Source organism: Rhinolophus sinicus, chromosome 2 (assembly GCF_057876585.1).
Source record: "Rhinolophus sinicus isolate RSI-liver-muscle chromosome 2, RSI-T2T, whole genome shotgun sequence".
Lineage (NCBI taxonomy): Eukaryota > Metazoa > Chordata > Mammalia > Chiroptera > Rhinolophidae > Rhinolophus > Rhinolophus sinicus.
Window position 1 is genome coordinate 122,571,676 of NC_142502.1, and position 16,288 is coordinate 122,587,963.

The following is a 16,288-nucleotide window of genomic DNA, read 5'->3' on the forward strand; positions in this document are numbered from 1 at the left end:
CAGTGGCGCTAAGATTGGGAAGGAACCCTGTGCTGCCGAATTTGTGACTAAGTGGATAAGGGAGAGGAAGGGGAAAAGGATATGACCCCAAAGCATGTTTACAAGAGAAACAACAAAATACCCAATTCTCATTTCCTCCCTCCTCCCCTGGGAAAGGAGCCGATTCCAGATTCCACAGCAGTTCCTGTGCAGATGTTGGGGTGTTTCGTGCTCCTTTTGGCCGTCCCGGGCACATGGTGGGTGATGCTCATTTCTGGTGCAAGTGATAATCTAACGTGGATGAGGGAATTTCCGTAACACTGACTTCCTTTTTTTTAAAATAACACACACTGATGTTTTTCTGATTATAAAATAATACATTCCCTATACAGAAAATGTGGGAATTGGAGAAAAGTGCATAAAAAGAAGGAAATAAATACCTGCTATGGCCTCATTGTCAACAGATAGCCACGTGCATGGTGACTTGCACACTCTTGCACACACACATGCACGTGTGACCAGCAGGGCACAGGGAGGAATCACACTGTGACTTCGTCTTTTTTCCAGGTCTCTTTGGAGATCCTCATTGAGTGGTTCTTCCTCAGCCCCTGAAGGAGCATTTGAGTGGGGAGCATGACTTCTCAAGAAATCCTTGGGAGATACAAAGCCTGTTGTCACTCTAATTTACCGAACAGTGTCAGTCTGATGCTTGAAATTTCCAGTTCTGTATTCTGAACTGGGTTGAAAGCGGCATCTTTTCCCCATCTCCTCTCGTGTGCTTGTGTGGTCACTTGCCCGCAGAAAACTAGGTGTGGGAGCTTCTTCTTGCGTCCCTCCTCCTCTCCCTCCACCTTCCTGGGTGTTGGTTTGACCCTTCTGGGAGGGGGAGGTTAAAATGGCTGGAAAGTTCCCACTGCAAGGCTTCCTGCTTTGGGGGCCAGGCAGACACCTGTCTCCTGATCCATTTGGTGGCTTCTTCAGAACAGCTCTGGAGAATGTTCTAGTAGGCATCCCTTGCCTTGATGAATGACTCTTTCTGAAGCCTGACTCCTCATCCTGGGAATCTAGCTGGGCAGAGTCTGGGCTGTCCCACATGCCAGCTGTTTCTCACATGTAGCCAACTTCTGGTCACAAAAATTACTCGGTTGTTCTTGACCTGAGCAGACCATGGGTGTGCCAGCTGAAACAAGTAGGCACTCTCTTCTGCCTGTCCACCCAGGCCTCTTGCCAGCCCATCTCTCAGCCTCCAGGAGTCCTATGCCCTGGTCAGACACTAACTGCAGGGGCCTCACAAGCTCTTCAGTGAATCCATGAATCCTCTCCTGCTAGGCCTAAGGTGACCGGACAACACCTGGTCCCACACACCCTTCACAGGTAAGGGGTGGTCTTGAAACAAGAAATCCCCTCACACTTCCTCCTCTGTCTACTTCTTTGTGGGTGATTGCAGTGGAGGGTTTTTTAAGTTTTAAAACCAAATTTTAGCTAAATGCTTGGGGATGTAAGTACCCGGGTGTATGTCTCACAATTCACTTTGCTTCTTCTTGTCTTCATGCCTCTTCCTGTTGTATAGATACTATGTGGATGGATTGAAAGATTGATATATGGATGGACAGACAGATAGATGGGTGAACATACAGAGAGGTGGATGGGCAGACAGACAGACAGATGGACAGACAGCATGCAGTATGGCACACTTTTTAACAGCACTAATCCTGGAATCAGACTAATTAGGTTATAACCCTGGGCAAGTTATTTCATCTTTTTGTGCCTCAACTTTGTCATCTATAAGATATGAACATTTATAGTGTTAATAGAACCTGTATTTCATGAGATGCTTTTAAGAAATGAATGAGACAATACATGTAAACAGAATTGAACAGTCTTGGCACACAGGAAGTGCCCAAGAAATGTTAACTAATATAATTCTATGCCTATTTTAACTTAGAATATAATAAACATTTTCACATTAAAATATTTTTAAATGTGTGTTGCCTCATGGCTGTAAAATATTTTTTTTTGATGTTCCAGAATTCATCTAATCATTTCTTTCATTGGAAATTTAGGTTGCTTATAAATTGTTCCTCTTCTAAGTAACGTAAACCTCCGCCTGTGTCTGGTAATCTCCCTAGGATAGATTCTAGACAATTGTAACCAATTCACACCCCTCATGATAGTTCTTGATATTCTTACCCAAATCCTAGAACGTTTGTTGGATAAGAACTCTATTTAACTATCTAAACTTGCAATTTATTCGGTGATTAGGCAAGACAAGCACTTTTACTTGTGTTTTGGTAATATGTATCTTGTGTGTACACATATTATCACCAGACCACTTTCTAGTGGTGCATTAGTGTTTTTCCTGTTGATTTAGGTGAGCTCTCTATACATTAAGTATATAAATTTTTTACTTATTACATTTTTTGGAAATAATCACCTCAGTTGGTTTTTAAATTTTAACTATGGTGTACCTGATCATAAAATGAAATCACCGCATAGTCTGGGGTTGGAATTACTCAATAAAATAAAATGTGTGGATTGTTAAACTGCCAGGCAACTAGGCAATTTATTTCTGCTTCTCCCTCCAAAACACCAGATTACTTCCCAGAGCCTTGAATCTGAGACTGCTGCATACTTTGTAATAATTCCATTAGGTACCTACTATCTTATACCTGGACATACAGGGAAAGTTTGAAGTGATTTTTTTAAGAGGAGATGAAATTATCAGAATGTGTTGAAAGTAGGAATTTCTGGCTTCTGATTCTGCATTGAGACTTTCCTGACTTTTCTTTTATCTCCTATCACTTATTTTTCATCTGTACATTTTGGTTCTCCCTGCCTGAGGGAACCTGTAGATTTGGCCTCCTGACCTCCATGTTTAATTGTGCAAGACTTGCTTTCCCTCTTCCTTCATTTGCCTCCTCCACACCCAGGCTTGGGTGGCTCCCGTAGGAAGAGGTCTGGCCTGGAGCCAGACTAGAAGAATGTTTCATGATACTGTCAAATCCCGCTGCTTGGAAGCTATGAAAAAATAAAGAGGGATGCAACAGGAAGCCAAGCAAAAGCGGAGGCTGGGTGATTATGGAGGGGGTTGTAGAAAATGAGCAGAAATCATTGCTAGACTGTTCAGAACATTCCATGTTCTGTATGTTCGTAATATCACCACGCTCCGGGATTTCCACTTTCAACAGACATGCACTTGGACACCACACATACCATGGACCTCTAATAATTAGGAAACTGGGACAGACTTCTATTTTTTTTAATATTATTGATCATAAATATAATAATAGTGCTGTCTAACAAAACATGCAGCAAAGTGATTAACTGGGAGATGGAAGTTGAGCCAGAAGTAGCTCTGTTCTTCACTATTGTAATAGCATTTGCTATCTTTACAATCAGAAAAGAGGAAACACAATTTAAACATTGTAAGAGAAGAAATTGGAAGTTTTATTTCTAACTTTTCGAATGGCAACTTTAAATCTTCCTCTTTCAGCTGGTACGCTTGGTGTTTCCTGACCTGGGTACCCGGAGGCTAGGCACGAGAGGCAGTGTCAGGTAGGTTTCTCATTTTTTGTTGTATTTGAAATGTTGACAACAAATATTTTGGGGGAAAAAAATCACAAAATGGATGACCTGACCAAAAAAAATCCAAAACTAAACAAACTATAAATATCAACTCTTACCAAAGAGTTCCCATTATTCAAACGAAATCCTAGTGCCTAGAATAATTCATATGATACTGGAACCAAATATTAGTTTCTAGGGGTTTTGTTAAAATACAAAAGTCACAAAATTTTTTTTTGTTCCAACACCTTAAATCTTTAGACATGTGTGTAATTGTTGAAATATTTAAATAATTACACACCTAGAATAATGGAACTGTTTTAATTACTCTTGGAGGTAAAATTTCTAAGTATTCATCTGATTAGCATATTTGAATTATATTCAGGAGACTAGGTACCCAGGCTATATTTTTAACGCAAAATGAAATTCCAGAGTTATTGGTTGCATGGTGTTATAATTGTCACTTTATTATCATTGCTATTGGTGGTGTGTTTAAATAAAGAAAAATCAGGAGAAATCAGTGATATCAGGAAATCAGTGAGAAGGAATAGAAACTGAATGAGGAAAGGGGCCAGCGACCCATGAAGGAGTGAAGACAGTGGAAGACTTTGCCATATTCAACGTTGGACAACAATTCATTGAAAAGATTTTTGTTCTGCTGCTGTGAGCCTGGACAGGTCGCTGCAGTTTCCTGAGCTCAGCAGAGGAATGCCTGGCCTGCCAAGAAGGCACCAGCCTCCTTCCTGGGTTTCTGAGAACCCGAGTCCACTTCCCAGTAGAGAGAACCTTGGTGTAGCTTCACTTCATTTGAGAAAGGTTAATGGTGGCAGCAGTGAGGGGCTTTCCCTGTTGTGTTTCTCTAAAATTAGAGTGTCATAATTTGAGACAGCAGAGTAGAACATCCACAAGCCGTTTCAAAGCTGATGCGTATGAAATAAATGAAATTGTCTACCTACCCTGTTTCCCCGAAAATAAGACCTAGCTGGACAATCAGCTCTAATGAGTCTTTTGGAGCAAAAATTAATATAAGACCTGGTATCATATCATATCATATCATATCACATAAGACCAAGTCTTATACTGTAGTAAAATAAGACTGGGGCTTATATTAATTTTTGCTCCAAAAGATGCATTAGAGCTGATTGTCCAGCTAGGTCTTATTTTCAGGGAAACACCATAACAGAACTTGATCAGGCTAAATGCCTGATGAGTTTTTCCTAATAAACAGAGTCAATAATAAAACCCAGAGAAGAACCCCAGGTCTTCATTAGCTAGTCTGTTCTTTGTCTTTTTCTATAAAGCATGTCAGTGGTTTGACATAACCTTTAAGGCAAAATTTATTTTTCAGGTATCATTATGATGGGATCTGTATCAAGAAAAGTTCTGTCTTCTATGCTCAGTATTGTTACCTTCTGGGTGAAGAAAGGTATCACGGGTTAGTATCTATTGTTTAAGTATTTTGGTCATTGGTCACAGCCTGATTAATATTAGAACCACTCCTGTTTTTGTTGAATCTAACTGGCATTTTGGCTGTTCTGCCATCAATCCTTCTTACAACGGAAACACACTCATCACGTTGACATGCCTTTGACACGGGCAGTAAATCAGTGTTTAGCAACATCATTGGCCGGAGAAATGCATTTCCAGTTCATTTCCTTAGATAATTTTTTATTTTAATCACTGTCTCAGTTGTCAAAGCTGTTTTTCATTCTTCACAATTTCTCTGCCAGATTTGGCAGAAACGGACTTTTCTTTCCTGAAACTTCCTTTAGCCCTCAGGACTCGGCATCATCCAATTTCTTCCCCAGAGTGACTGACCCTTCTCAGTCTCTATGTCTCCCTGCCCCCATTAAGTGCAGGCATTTTCCTCAGATCCAGCCCTTGAAAATCAGTAGTGTCCTTCATACCATTTGGCCCCAAGACACCTCATCCTTTTTCACCTACCGCTTCCTCCCTTGGATGACTTCTCCTCCAAAATCGTTTTTGCTTGTTCTTATCTCTCCCACCTCCTGGGCATTCCTCTCTGGCTATCTACTGGACATTTCCATTTAGATGACCCACTGGTGCCTCATATTTTGTGTGTAGAAATCTACATTTATAATCTCCCTCCAAATCATCCCTGCCTCTTGACTTCTTTATTTCAATCTATGGTACCAACAGATAGAATCTGTACAAAGTGTCACCCCAAAGCCATCCCTGACTCCCTTGGGTCACAAAGTCTTGTTAATTCTATCTTTTCGGTTCCCCTGACTCATCCATTTTGGTTACTGATTTTGCCTTTAAGCCCGTCACCCTACATTGTGATTATTTTATGGATCCCATGGACTCTCCCTCTCCTCAGCCTCACCTCTCTCTGAACATGACCATGAGACTAATCCCCCTAAAATTCCGCATTTTCTTTGTTTTGTTCCAGCTCAGAAACACTCAGCTGCCTACTCTTCCCTCCTGAATAAAGACTACGTCCTCAACCCCCTCACACACAGGTGTTAGCTCCAGTCCCTTCCGACGACACATTCCCAGCACATTGCCTATTTCTCCCCAATATAAACCATCAAGTTCAGCCATACTCACTGTTCTCTAAATATGTCAAATGTGGTTCTGTCTTTGCTCCCATCATTCTTTTATTCTATGATGTCATTCTTTCTTCTCTCTAAGTGGACCTTCTGAATCCTGTCCATTCTCTCTGGACTTACCTCAGGCACCACCTTCTCAGTGACACCATCCCCAGCAATACCAGCTCTCGTAAAGGCACCTTCTTCCACTCTTTCACGATGCTCACTGGCTATTTACACTGTCAGCATTTCCACTGAATTCAGAAACTGTCCATTGAGCCTTCATTTGGCTACACAGACAACCGTGTGTCCAAGTAACCAGGGACAACTTTAAGTTTACTTGTAGCCCAGAATGATTATTGAGTGTTCCCTTCACTCAAAAATGTTCGAGTTTAGACAATAAATTATAGCAGATTATATGACCACCTTCTGTATAAGGTCCCCTGCTTGTGGAGGGACAACAAGCTACCATGGACAACTCATGGGCCCTTCTCTCTGACAGCTTAATATGGGAGAAAAATCTACTTTAAACTTGATACCAAGAAGGTCCCACGAGGACTCAGACATAGAAAACATACATCTTAGGCAGGGGGTCATGAAGGGCCTATGAGAGTCATGCTTGGAGCTAGGCTATGGAAGACATTTGTGACTTTTGACAGGTGGAAAAGGTGGAGTGGGAGAGGGAGGCAGGAGAGCAAAGGATGTCCAGGCTTAGGGAGGAATGTGAGCAGACAGTGGATGAGAAAGCAGAGGCTCCCGCTGCGTGGGAATGTGTGGAGCTATAGCACAGGATGAACTTGGGAGATGAGTTCAGAGGGCCTTGAACTCGAGACTGGTGGGCCGGGCATCTGTAAGCCTTAGAGACTTCCTCTGGAAAATGGGGAGGTATCATCATGGGAACCTCCACAAGGCAGGACCCACAGAGCTTTGCTTGTTCCTATCCCCAGTGTTGCCTGGAAGCACAGAGTAGGAAACACACTGGGGAGGAGACAGTGACAGCCGGAGATGGTTCTGGGGCTACCCCAGTCATTCAGACGAGCGCCTGGACCAAAAAGGAGGCAGACCTGAAAGGCCGCTTGACTCAGGGTAGTCATGTCAGTGTCCATCGAAGAGAACAGAGATGACTCAGTCCGGCCTGGCCCACCGAAACCTCAAACTCAACCTCAAATAGAGTCATTATGCTCTGCTTCCAACCAGCTCTTCCTCTTCAATCTCTTATTCATCCCTGAGTCACAAAGATGGAAGAATTACATCAGCCAAAATAAAGACGTTAGGGAAGGGAGCGATTTATTTCAGTAACGATTAGAACTTTCCTGTGCAAATGTATCCTCTCACTTGCTGACCCCTACACTCTTGAAAGGCTGGACCTAGAACCCGCTTTTCTTTGTTTGCCACAGAAAACCCAGCAATCAGTCAACCAGCAGAGGACAAACGTGACATTGGATTATTCATGAGATGAGCCCAGCAGCAAACAATTTTCAAGTACTCTGTGCTCAATACATATTTCATAACTGATCCAGTCTCAAGTCTTGGCCAATGAAGAGATTTTTTTTTTTAAGTATTAAGATTTAAGTAACTTTCTTACAAATTCCACATTTTAAGAACTACTAAATATATTTTAGAAGGCAGAACCATAATAAATGGTCTGCTATTGTTAATAACGTATGAACTATAGAAGACATGAAAATTTCTTCTATTTTATTATATGTTATCTTTTATTTAAGGACCTGTCTGACAAATTCTTCTTAAAATTTAGGTCTCAAAATAAAAATTTTATTTCTATACTTTTCAAGTAATCGAAACTGTATAACTCATCCGTTCATCTATTTGTTCATTCAACAAATATTTGAGTAACTACAATAAGTCAGGCCCTGTTCTAGATACTGGTGATAAAGCAGTAAACAAGATAAAAAAGGCCTCACCTCTTGTTAATTTTAGCGCATGAGAAAGACAATAAAAAAGAAACAATAGCAAGATTGATCTGAAGACAATAAAATGGAGTCATGGGAAGGCCTCCCTGAGAAGATGCTTTTTGAGCAGAAATGTGAAAAAGGGAGCTATCTAAGTGAACATCTCGAGGACAAGCATTCCAAACAGAGGAAAGAGCAGGTGCAAAGGGCCTGAGGCAGGGATGAGTTCACAGAACAGCAAGAAAGTCTGAGTGTGGAGGTTGGTGAATGAGTAAGTGAGTGAGAGGAAAGGAATCTGAAAACACAGGCAGGGACTTGGAAATCTTGGGAAAGAGTCGGGATGTTCTTCTGAGCGTGATGGGGAGCCACTGGAGAGTCTCAGGCTGAGGAGTGAAGCAATCTGATTTACATTTTACATGGAGAGCCTCCTGGCAACTCTGCTGAGCCTGGACTATACAAGGAGATGGGAGAGGAGGCAGAGTGACCAGTGAGGAGGCTTGCGCAGCAACCCGGCAGAGATGGCCCACTGAGATTTCTCACTGACATAAATGTAACTCCTCAAAGAGGAGCATAATACTATGCAATACTTTATGTGACTCAGAGCAGAGACTCTAGAGCAGACTGCCTGGATTTACCACTAGTGAGCTGTCTGACTTATTTCTTTTAACCTAATGCCCTCAAGATCCATCCATGTTGTTGCAAGTGGCAAGATTTCATTTTTTATGGCTGAATAATATTCCATTGTGTGTGTGTATATATGTCTTTATCTCACAATGTCTTTATCTACTCATCTGCTGATGTACACTTAGGTTGTTTCCATGTCTTGGCTATTGTAAATAAGGCTGCAATGAACATGGGGGCACATATATCTTTTCGAGTTAGTGTTTTCATTTTCTTCAGATGAATATCCAGAAGTGGGATTGCTGGATCATAAGGTAGTTCTATTTTTAATTTTTGAGGAAGTTCCAAACTGTTTTCCATAGTAGCTGCACCAGTTTACATGCCCACCAACAGTGTATGAGGCTTTGCTTTTCTCCACTTCCTCGCCAGCATTTGTTACCTCGTTTTTTTGTTTTTAAGTAGCCATTCTAACAGGTGTGAAGTGATATTTCATTATGGTTTTGATTGGCATTTCCCTGATGATTAGTGATGGTACATCCCTAATAACATCACTGTTGTTAACAGGTGCACCTCTGCACGTACCTGTTGACCTTCTGTAATTCTTCTGTGGAAAACTCCATTTTTTAACCTTTTTTTTTTGCTATTGAGTTGTGTAAGTTCTTTATATATTTTTGGATATTAACCCCTTACATATGAATTGCAAATATTTTCTCCCATTCAGATTGTCTTTTCATTTGTTGATGGTTTCCTTTGCTGTACAGAAGCCTTTCAGTTTAAATAATTGTTGTCCCACTTATTTATTGTTGCTTTCGTTGCCTATGCTTTTGGTGTCAAACCCAAAATATCATTGCTAAGACCAACGTCAAGGAGCTTACTGCCTACGTTTTCTTCTAGGACTTGTATGGTTTCAGGTCTTAGATTCAAGTCATTTTTAATTAATTTTTATGCATGGTGTAAGCCAATCGTCCACTTTCCTTCTTTTGCATGTGGCTGTCCAATTTTCCCAACACCATTTATTGGAGAAACTGTCCTTTCCCCATTGTATAGTCTTGGCTTCTTTTTCGTAAGTTAATTGACCATGTATGTGTAGGTTTATGTCTGGGATTTCTATTCTGTTCCATTGATCTATGTATCCTGTGGGTGATTTTCCTATTTTATCCTGGGCATTTGGATTATGATGTTAGGGTACTTTCGATCCCATTTAAATCTATTTTAGCAGGAAGTCACCCCGTTTAAGTTTAACATATAGGTGCTGGCCTACTTTTGCAGGCTGTAGTCCAGTGACAATTTAGTTTTCTGAGCCCTTGAATGCTATTCTGGTCTGCTTCATTCTTCTGGCACTGCTGGGCTTCTAATCATTCCTTACAGGTGCCACCTGCAGGGGTTGAACCCACTTCCGCGGGCCACCTTCTCTGGGGAGTGGAGAAAGCCAGAGTGGCCAGGCCTGGGTCCCTTTAGGCCACTTGGTGTAGGGCAGGAGACACCAGGTTCTGCTGGCATTGCCCCTGTGGGTCGAATGCCTGCCCGTCTGTGCTCCAAGTATAGATTGGGCATTGAATTGGCCAGGAGCTTCAGTACTGTCTATGCAGGTGGATTAACCCACCCATCAGTGCCCCAGGTGTGGAGTGGGGGAGGGGTGAGCCCATGAGGACTTTGAAGCTGCCACTGACTTGCCAGCCCAGCTGTGAAGCGAATGTTGCAGCTCCCTCTAGGTCTCTGGTGGGCTTCCCTTTCCTAGTCCTTAGGCCAGAGAGTGCAGACCTTTCTTGGGCTTTATGTCTATGCCTGTTGACAGGTCTGGGTTACAGGTCTCTCCCGTGCCTAGTCCAGGCATATATGGGAGAGCTAAAGAAAACCCAAGGAACTCATCACATTGTCACTTCTCTAGTCTTGTGTTCCCTATTCGGTCTGCCTTCTTCTTTCCAGCTTTCCGGGGCCCTTTTATCATGGTCTATTGAATAATTTCCAGGTAGTTATTTGTATTAGAGAGCAGGATCAAGGAAAAGTGAACCTACACCATCTTGCTCCCTGTACATAATTCGAGCTACCTCAGAAACTTCTGAAAGCATGCCATCTATACATTATAAATCAACGTTACCAATGAGTGGAATGCTTAATTATATGATGGCGGCTAATAAATTAAAATATGATGAGATAAAATATCATGGTGGGACTTTTGGTTGGGACAAGATGGGGTAGACCCATTTCTTTCTGTTCCTCTCTGCTATGGACAACTAGAACCCTGGAAATAATGCAAAAGTTACCCAAAGGAAAACTCTGAAAAGTGGTAACAAGAAAGTAAGCTGGTTGGGGACCCCAGGACTGCACAGCCAGCACAGTGGCAGGGTATCCTGTAGCCCCCAACCCCTGCCCACTCACCCAGACCCAGCATTTCCCACCTCTGACCTAGCAGGAGAAGACACTCTAGATACATTCTTCCTTTAACAAGATCAGGCGAGAGGTCACAACAGGGAGTTGGCCAAAAATAAACACCCAGAGAGACACTCTTCTTCCTTGCTGGGTCTGAGACACCCCTTTTCCACTAGAGATACTGAGGAGTGTCAGACAATCTGTCAAGGAGACCCAGCTATTGCAAGAGGCCTGGTCCAGGGAGTTTCATTGTCTCCCACCCCAGCCAAAGGCAGCTGGGGAGCTTCAGTGAGGGACGCCTCCCCCACAGACAGAAAAGCCCTCCAGCTCCCTTGGGCAGTGCCAGCAAGGAGCCCCAGTGGCACCAGATAAAATAGGCAGACCAAAAGAATGTACTTGTACCCACAGCTAAGATTTCCTACACAGTCAGATCATAAGAGGAAGAAAGCAGAGTCTGGAGGGATCCACCTGCAGACTTCCTATGCTCTCTCCCTCCCATGAGGGCCACACAGCACATCCTCCCCCAGGACGATGCAGCAACACGAGTGTGAGGTTTCTGCCCAGGGAAGCCCATTAGACACGACATTTTCAATGTTTTTATTGGGGGCTGGTCACATAACCCCTTCTCCCCAATGTGTGCCAAAACTATAGGTTCCCCCAAAGAAAGCAGGTTATTCAGCATAAACCACTACATTGTTTACACAAAACATTCTAGGCACAGTGAACCACTCTTATCAGTTAACCATTGACTGGGAACATTCGGAGAACCAAGTTCCCAGACACCAGCCAAGGGCCAGTCTTGCAAGCAGACTTTTCTAGGCATAGCAGTCTCAGTACTGTGGTGTTATCTCTTTTCTGCACAATTGCATGACCTTGTGACTGTACTAAGAAAACACTGACTTGCCCTCTTTAAATAGGTAAATTATATGGTTTGTGAATTATCTTTCAATGAAGTTGTTAAAAAAAGAAAAAGTCCGAGCAAGTTTTTGGGTTTTGCTTTGTTTTGTTTTGTTTTGTTTTGTAGACATAGACAAGCTTATTCTAAAAGTTCTGTGGAAAGGCAGAAAATTGCCTAAAATATCTCAAGCTACCTTGACAAAGAAGAACCAAGTGGGAGGAAACACTCTACCTGATATTAAGGCTCATTATGTAGCTACAGTAATCAAGACAGTATGGTTTTGCTGGAGGCATAGACACACACATCAATGAAACAGAGTAGAGAATCCAGAAGTAGACCCACTCAAAGATGGTCAACTGACTTTTCACAAAGATTCAAATGTAATTCAATGCAAAGAGAACAGCTTCTTCAACAAATGGTGCTGAAACAACTAGACATCCACATGCAAAAAAAAACAAAAATGAACTTCACAATTAAATTTCACAACTTATACAAAAATTAACCTCAGATGGATCACAGATTTACATTTAAAACATAAAATAATAAACTTTTTTAAAAAACATAGGAGGAAATATTTGGGACCTTGGGTTAGGCAAAAAGTTCTGAAACTTGACACCAAAATCACAGTTCATAAAAAGAAAAACTAATAAATTGGACTTCATCAAAATTAAAACTTTTGTTCTGTGAAAGATCCTGTGAAGAGGTTGGAAAGACAAGCTACATACTGGGAGAAAGCGCTAGCAAGCCACATATCCAACAAAGGACTAGTACCTAGAATATATAAAGAGCTCTTAAAACTCAACAGTAAAAAAAAATCCAATTAGAAAATGAGCAAAAGACATAAGCATTCATCTCACTGAAGAGGCTACACAGATGGCAAATAAGCACATGAAACGATGTTCTGCGTCATCAATCATGGAAATGCAAATTAACACCATAATGAGTTACAACTACACACCTATCAGATTCACTAAAATTTAAAAAAGTCACAACACCAAATGCTGGTGAGGATGCAAAGAAACTGGATCACTTATACATTACTTGTAGGAATGCAAAATGGTCCAACGACTCTGGAAAATAGTTTGGCAGTTTCTTATAAAACTGGACATACAATTACCATTCGAATCAGCAATTGTATTCTTGGACATTTATCCCAGAGAAATGAACTTATGTCCACATAAAGACCTGTACACAACTGTTCTTAGCAGCTTTCTTTGTAATAGCCAAAACTGGAGCCAGACCTGACGTCCTTCATTGGGCGAATGGTTAGACAAACTATCGCACACCCATACCATGGGATACTATACAGCAACAAAGAACAAACGATTGAGCCAACAGCTTGGATGAATCTCCAGGCAATTATGCTGAGTGAAAAAAGTCCTATCTCAAAACGTTCCATGCTGAATGATTCCATTTATAAAACATTTTGAAATGACAAAATTTTTGAAATGGAGATTAGTGGTTGCCAGGGGTTTTGTAGGGCAGAGCAAGAGATGGGTGTGTTGATACAGGGGCAACACGAGGAATCCTTGTGATAAGGAAACATTCTGTACCTTGTCTGTGGAGGTGGATACACGAATCTCTCCAGGTGATAACATTGTATAGAACTAAATACATACACACACACAAATGAGTTTAGTAAAACTTGGGAAATTTGAGTAAGATCAGTGAATGATATCAACGTCAATACCCAGGGTGTGATACTGTCCTATACAGTCTTGCCAAAACGTTGCCCTGGGGGACAATTGGGCAGAGTAGAAAAGGGAGCACTTTGAGTTATTTCTTAAAACTTCATGTAAATCTACTGTTATCTCAATAAAAACTTCAGTTACAAATAATAAATCACGCCTAATCCTCCAGTCCAGAAAAGAACACATAACAGGTCCTGTGATGTATCCCCACAGTCGTCCCTACCTGTTCTCAGGGCCCTGTCTCCCGAGGTCTTCATGTTTCCTCTGCTGGTACCCACTCCCTCTCGTCACAGTTAGAGTTCAGTGTTTGCTTTGTTTCAATGCACTGTTCTCCGTGTGAACGTTGAAATGGCAATCCGTTGTTCTTCCTCTGGAGACACATGCGTTGCCCGCACCCCCGACGGAGCCGAGCTCCCCACACCTGGAAGTCATCTGCCCCAACTGTGGGCAGCTGCATCTGCTCAGGGCACATTCTCACAATTGGCTGAAAGCAGGATCTCTCGAGTGTTGAAAACCCAGAGGGGAACCCCCAGCAAACCACAGCTGAGTCTTTTCATGGTTCCCCACAGCTGAATGTCCCAGGGAAGCAGGCATTTCTCTATGTGTGCAGCAACTGAGGCCTAATTTACAAAAACTTTCCTACTAACACTTGCCTAAGAGAAGCTGTAATGCAGGGTCCCTGGTCCCGCTCCCGGAGGGTGGATACAGAATATGGTGAAACCGAAAAGGAACACCAATGGAACCATGGATAGGGGGTTCATACCACTATATTCTCGCTGGCAGCTGGGTTGGAGACACAGGAAGCAGGATCCATACAATCTGCAATCCGCCGTCCGCTTCTCTGCCAACCAACTGCCTTACCAGCGTAGCCATGACATTATATTAGTCGCTAATGGCTAACCAGTTACAGCTGATGGCCAACTAGTCACAGCTGATGGCCATCTGATAACCGAGCCTGCACCTTTCCACGTGAGGCCGAGAGCCTGGAAACTGCTCTCTGGGACTCCGTCCCTACAGAAGCATAGGAATCTGAATTGTTGTTGTTGTTACTTTTAAAGAGGGTGCCTTGCTAGGAGCCTGTTAGAGTGGAAGATCTGGGCTCACCAACAGCCGCCCTGAGTCACTGAGCTGTACTTAGGCTGTTCAAGGGTACCTTGTCTTTTTTTTTTTTTTTTTCCCCTTTTTTCTGGACCTTGTGTTAAGGAAAGAAATGGAAACTCCACTAAGAGCATCAACATAGAGAGATCTGGCTGGGAACCAGGACTGGTAGCAAAGGGGTTTGGGGGACTTTAGGGAGCTTTGCTTCCTCACTCCCACCACCACCAGGCACTGCAAAGGAGCATATACTCTAATTTAAATATAGTCCCAAGCTAAGTCCTGGCTCTTCCCTGTTGCCCCCACATTGCCCGGGTCTCTAACACCATCCGTCGCCAGCAGGAGGATGTGGTGTAGAGCCAGGTGTTGCTGATTCCCTTAACTGGACACCTGCATGGGTGGCCGCGGAGATGGTCATGAGTCCCGCCGTCAATAGCCTTCATTTTCACTGGGGTGGGGTGGGGGTTGTGGTGAATCTCACTAAAAACTGCTGAGGCAGCCTCTGCCCTGAACCAAGGAGAGACCAAGGCTCAGTTTTTAAAACAAGTGAAAAGCTCAAGGCTAATTTTTTCTTTTTTGTGTGTGTGAAAAAGGCAAGTGACCATAAATATGCAAGGGTATGCCATATGAAAAGGACCCCTTCACAGACCAGAACGCTTTGCTTCCCTGCTCCCCTCTCCAGGGTAACATCGTTTCACTGGGAATACGCCTCCCCAGATGCCAGTCTCGTTTAGCTGGCAACCAGATCTAGACTTGGACTCGGGTATAATCGCTGACCTAGAAACTTACTGAAGAATTGAGGCCGAAGTAGAAAGTGCTTTAATTATAGTCTGGACGGAAATGGGAATGGAGAGAGAGAGAGAGAGAGAGAGAGAGAGAGAGAGAGAGAGAGAGAGAGAGAGAGAGCTCTGCTTAACTCACTTTCATTCTCTACCTCTCAGGCAAAATCCCTGGTTAACATGTTTTAAGGAAAGCTTGTTGTTTCCCAAATTAATGAATCCCCGTTCTATCTAATGTAAATTTTGAAATCGTAGAGAGTCTCATGTTTCTCTCAGGATACATGGAAACTGACCCTTGCCCTCATTCCTCCCCCCAACACACACACACACACACACACACACACACACACACACACACACACACAGCCTTTCCAACTTAGCATATTAAAGGCCTTTAGAAAGCTTCTAAAATTGTGCCTTCGACATTCTGTGCCTTTGTTCTTCCATTCCTTTGTTCTTTCGCCAGCTCATGAGCTCAGGGGGCTGCCTGGGCCTCAGCGGGTCCTGAGCCTGCGGAATCCAGGGCTGTGGGTCCACAGCTGGCTAGTTGTGCCTTCCCAGGGTTCATCTTTCAGACCACAGTGAGCTGGGGGAGAGCAGGGTCACGGGGGCCCTGAGCCTGGCAGTTGCGGGCACCACAGACCTAATGAATCAGAGAGAACACCAGCGGTTCCTTCAGCAGCTCTCCAGCCCCAAGAAGAGCTTCTTTCCCTTCTGTTTGTATAGCCATGGCAGCAGGCAGGGGATGAGTGAGACTTCCTGAGGCTAGGGACCCCTGCAAGGGCTCTGCTGAGCCCCAGAGCCCCTAACTCTCAGGTACTAATCAGGT

The 16,288-nt window shown here is 43.0% G+C and overlaps 1 protein-coding gene across 1 annotated transcript in view; it reads left to right on the forward strand.

The window, feature by feature from the left end:
* RFX8 (regulatory factor X8) overlaps positions 1-16,288 on the forward strand; it is a 59,168-nt gene that overhangs the window by 12,252 nt on the left and 30,628 nt on the right. Inside the window, exons 3-4 of the mRNA XM_088794426.1 lie at positions 3,473-3,534; positions 4,892-4,978. Coding sequence (XP_088650552.1) covers positions 3,473-3,534; positions 4,892-4,978 — 149 coding nt within the window. The remainder of the gene's footprint in view (positions 1-3,472; positions 3,535-4,891; positions 4,979-16,288) is intronic.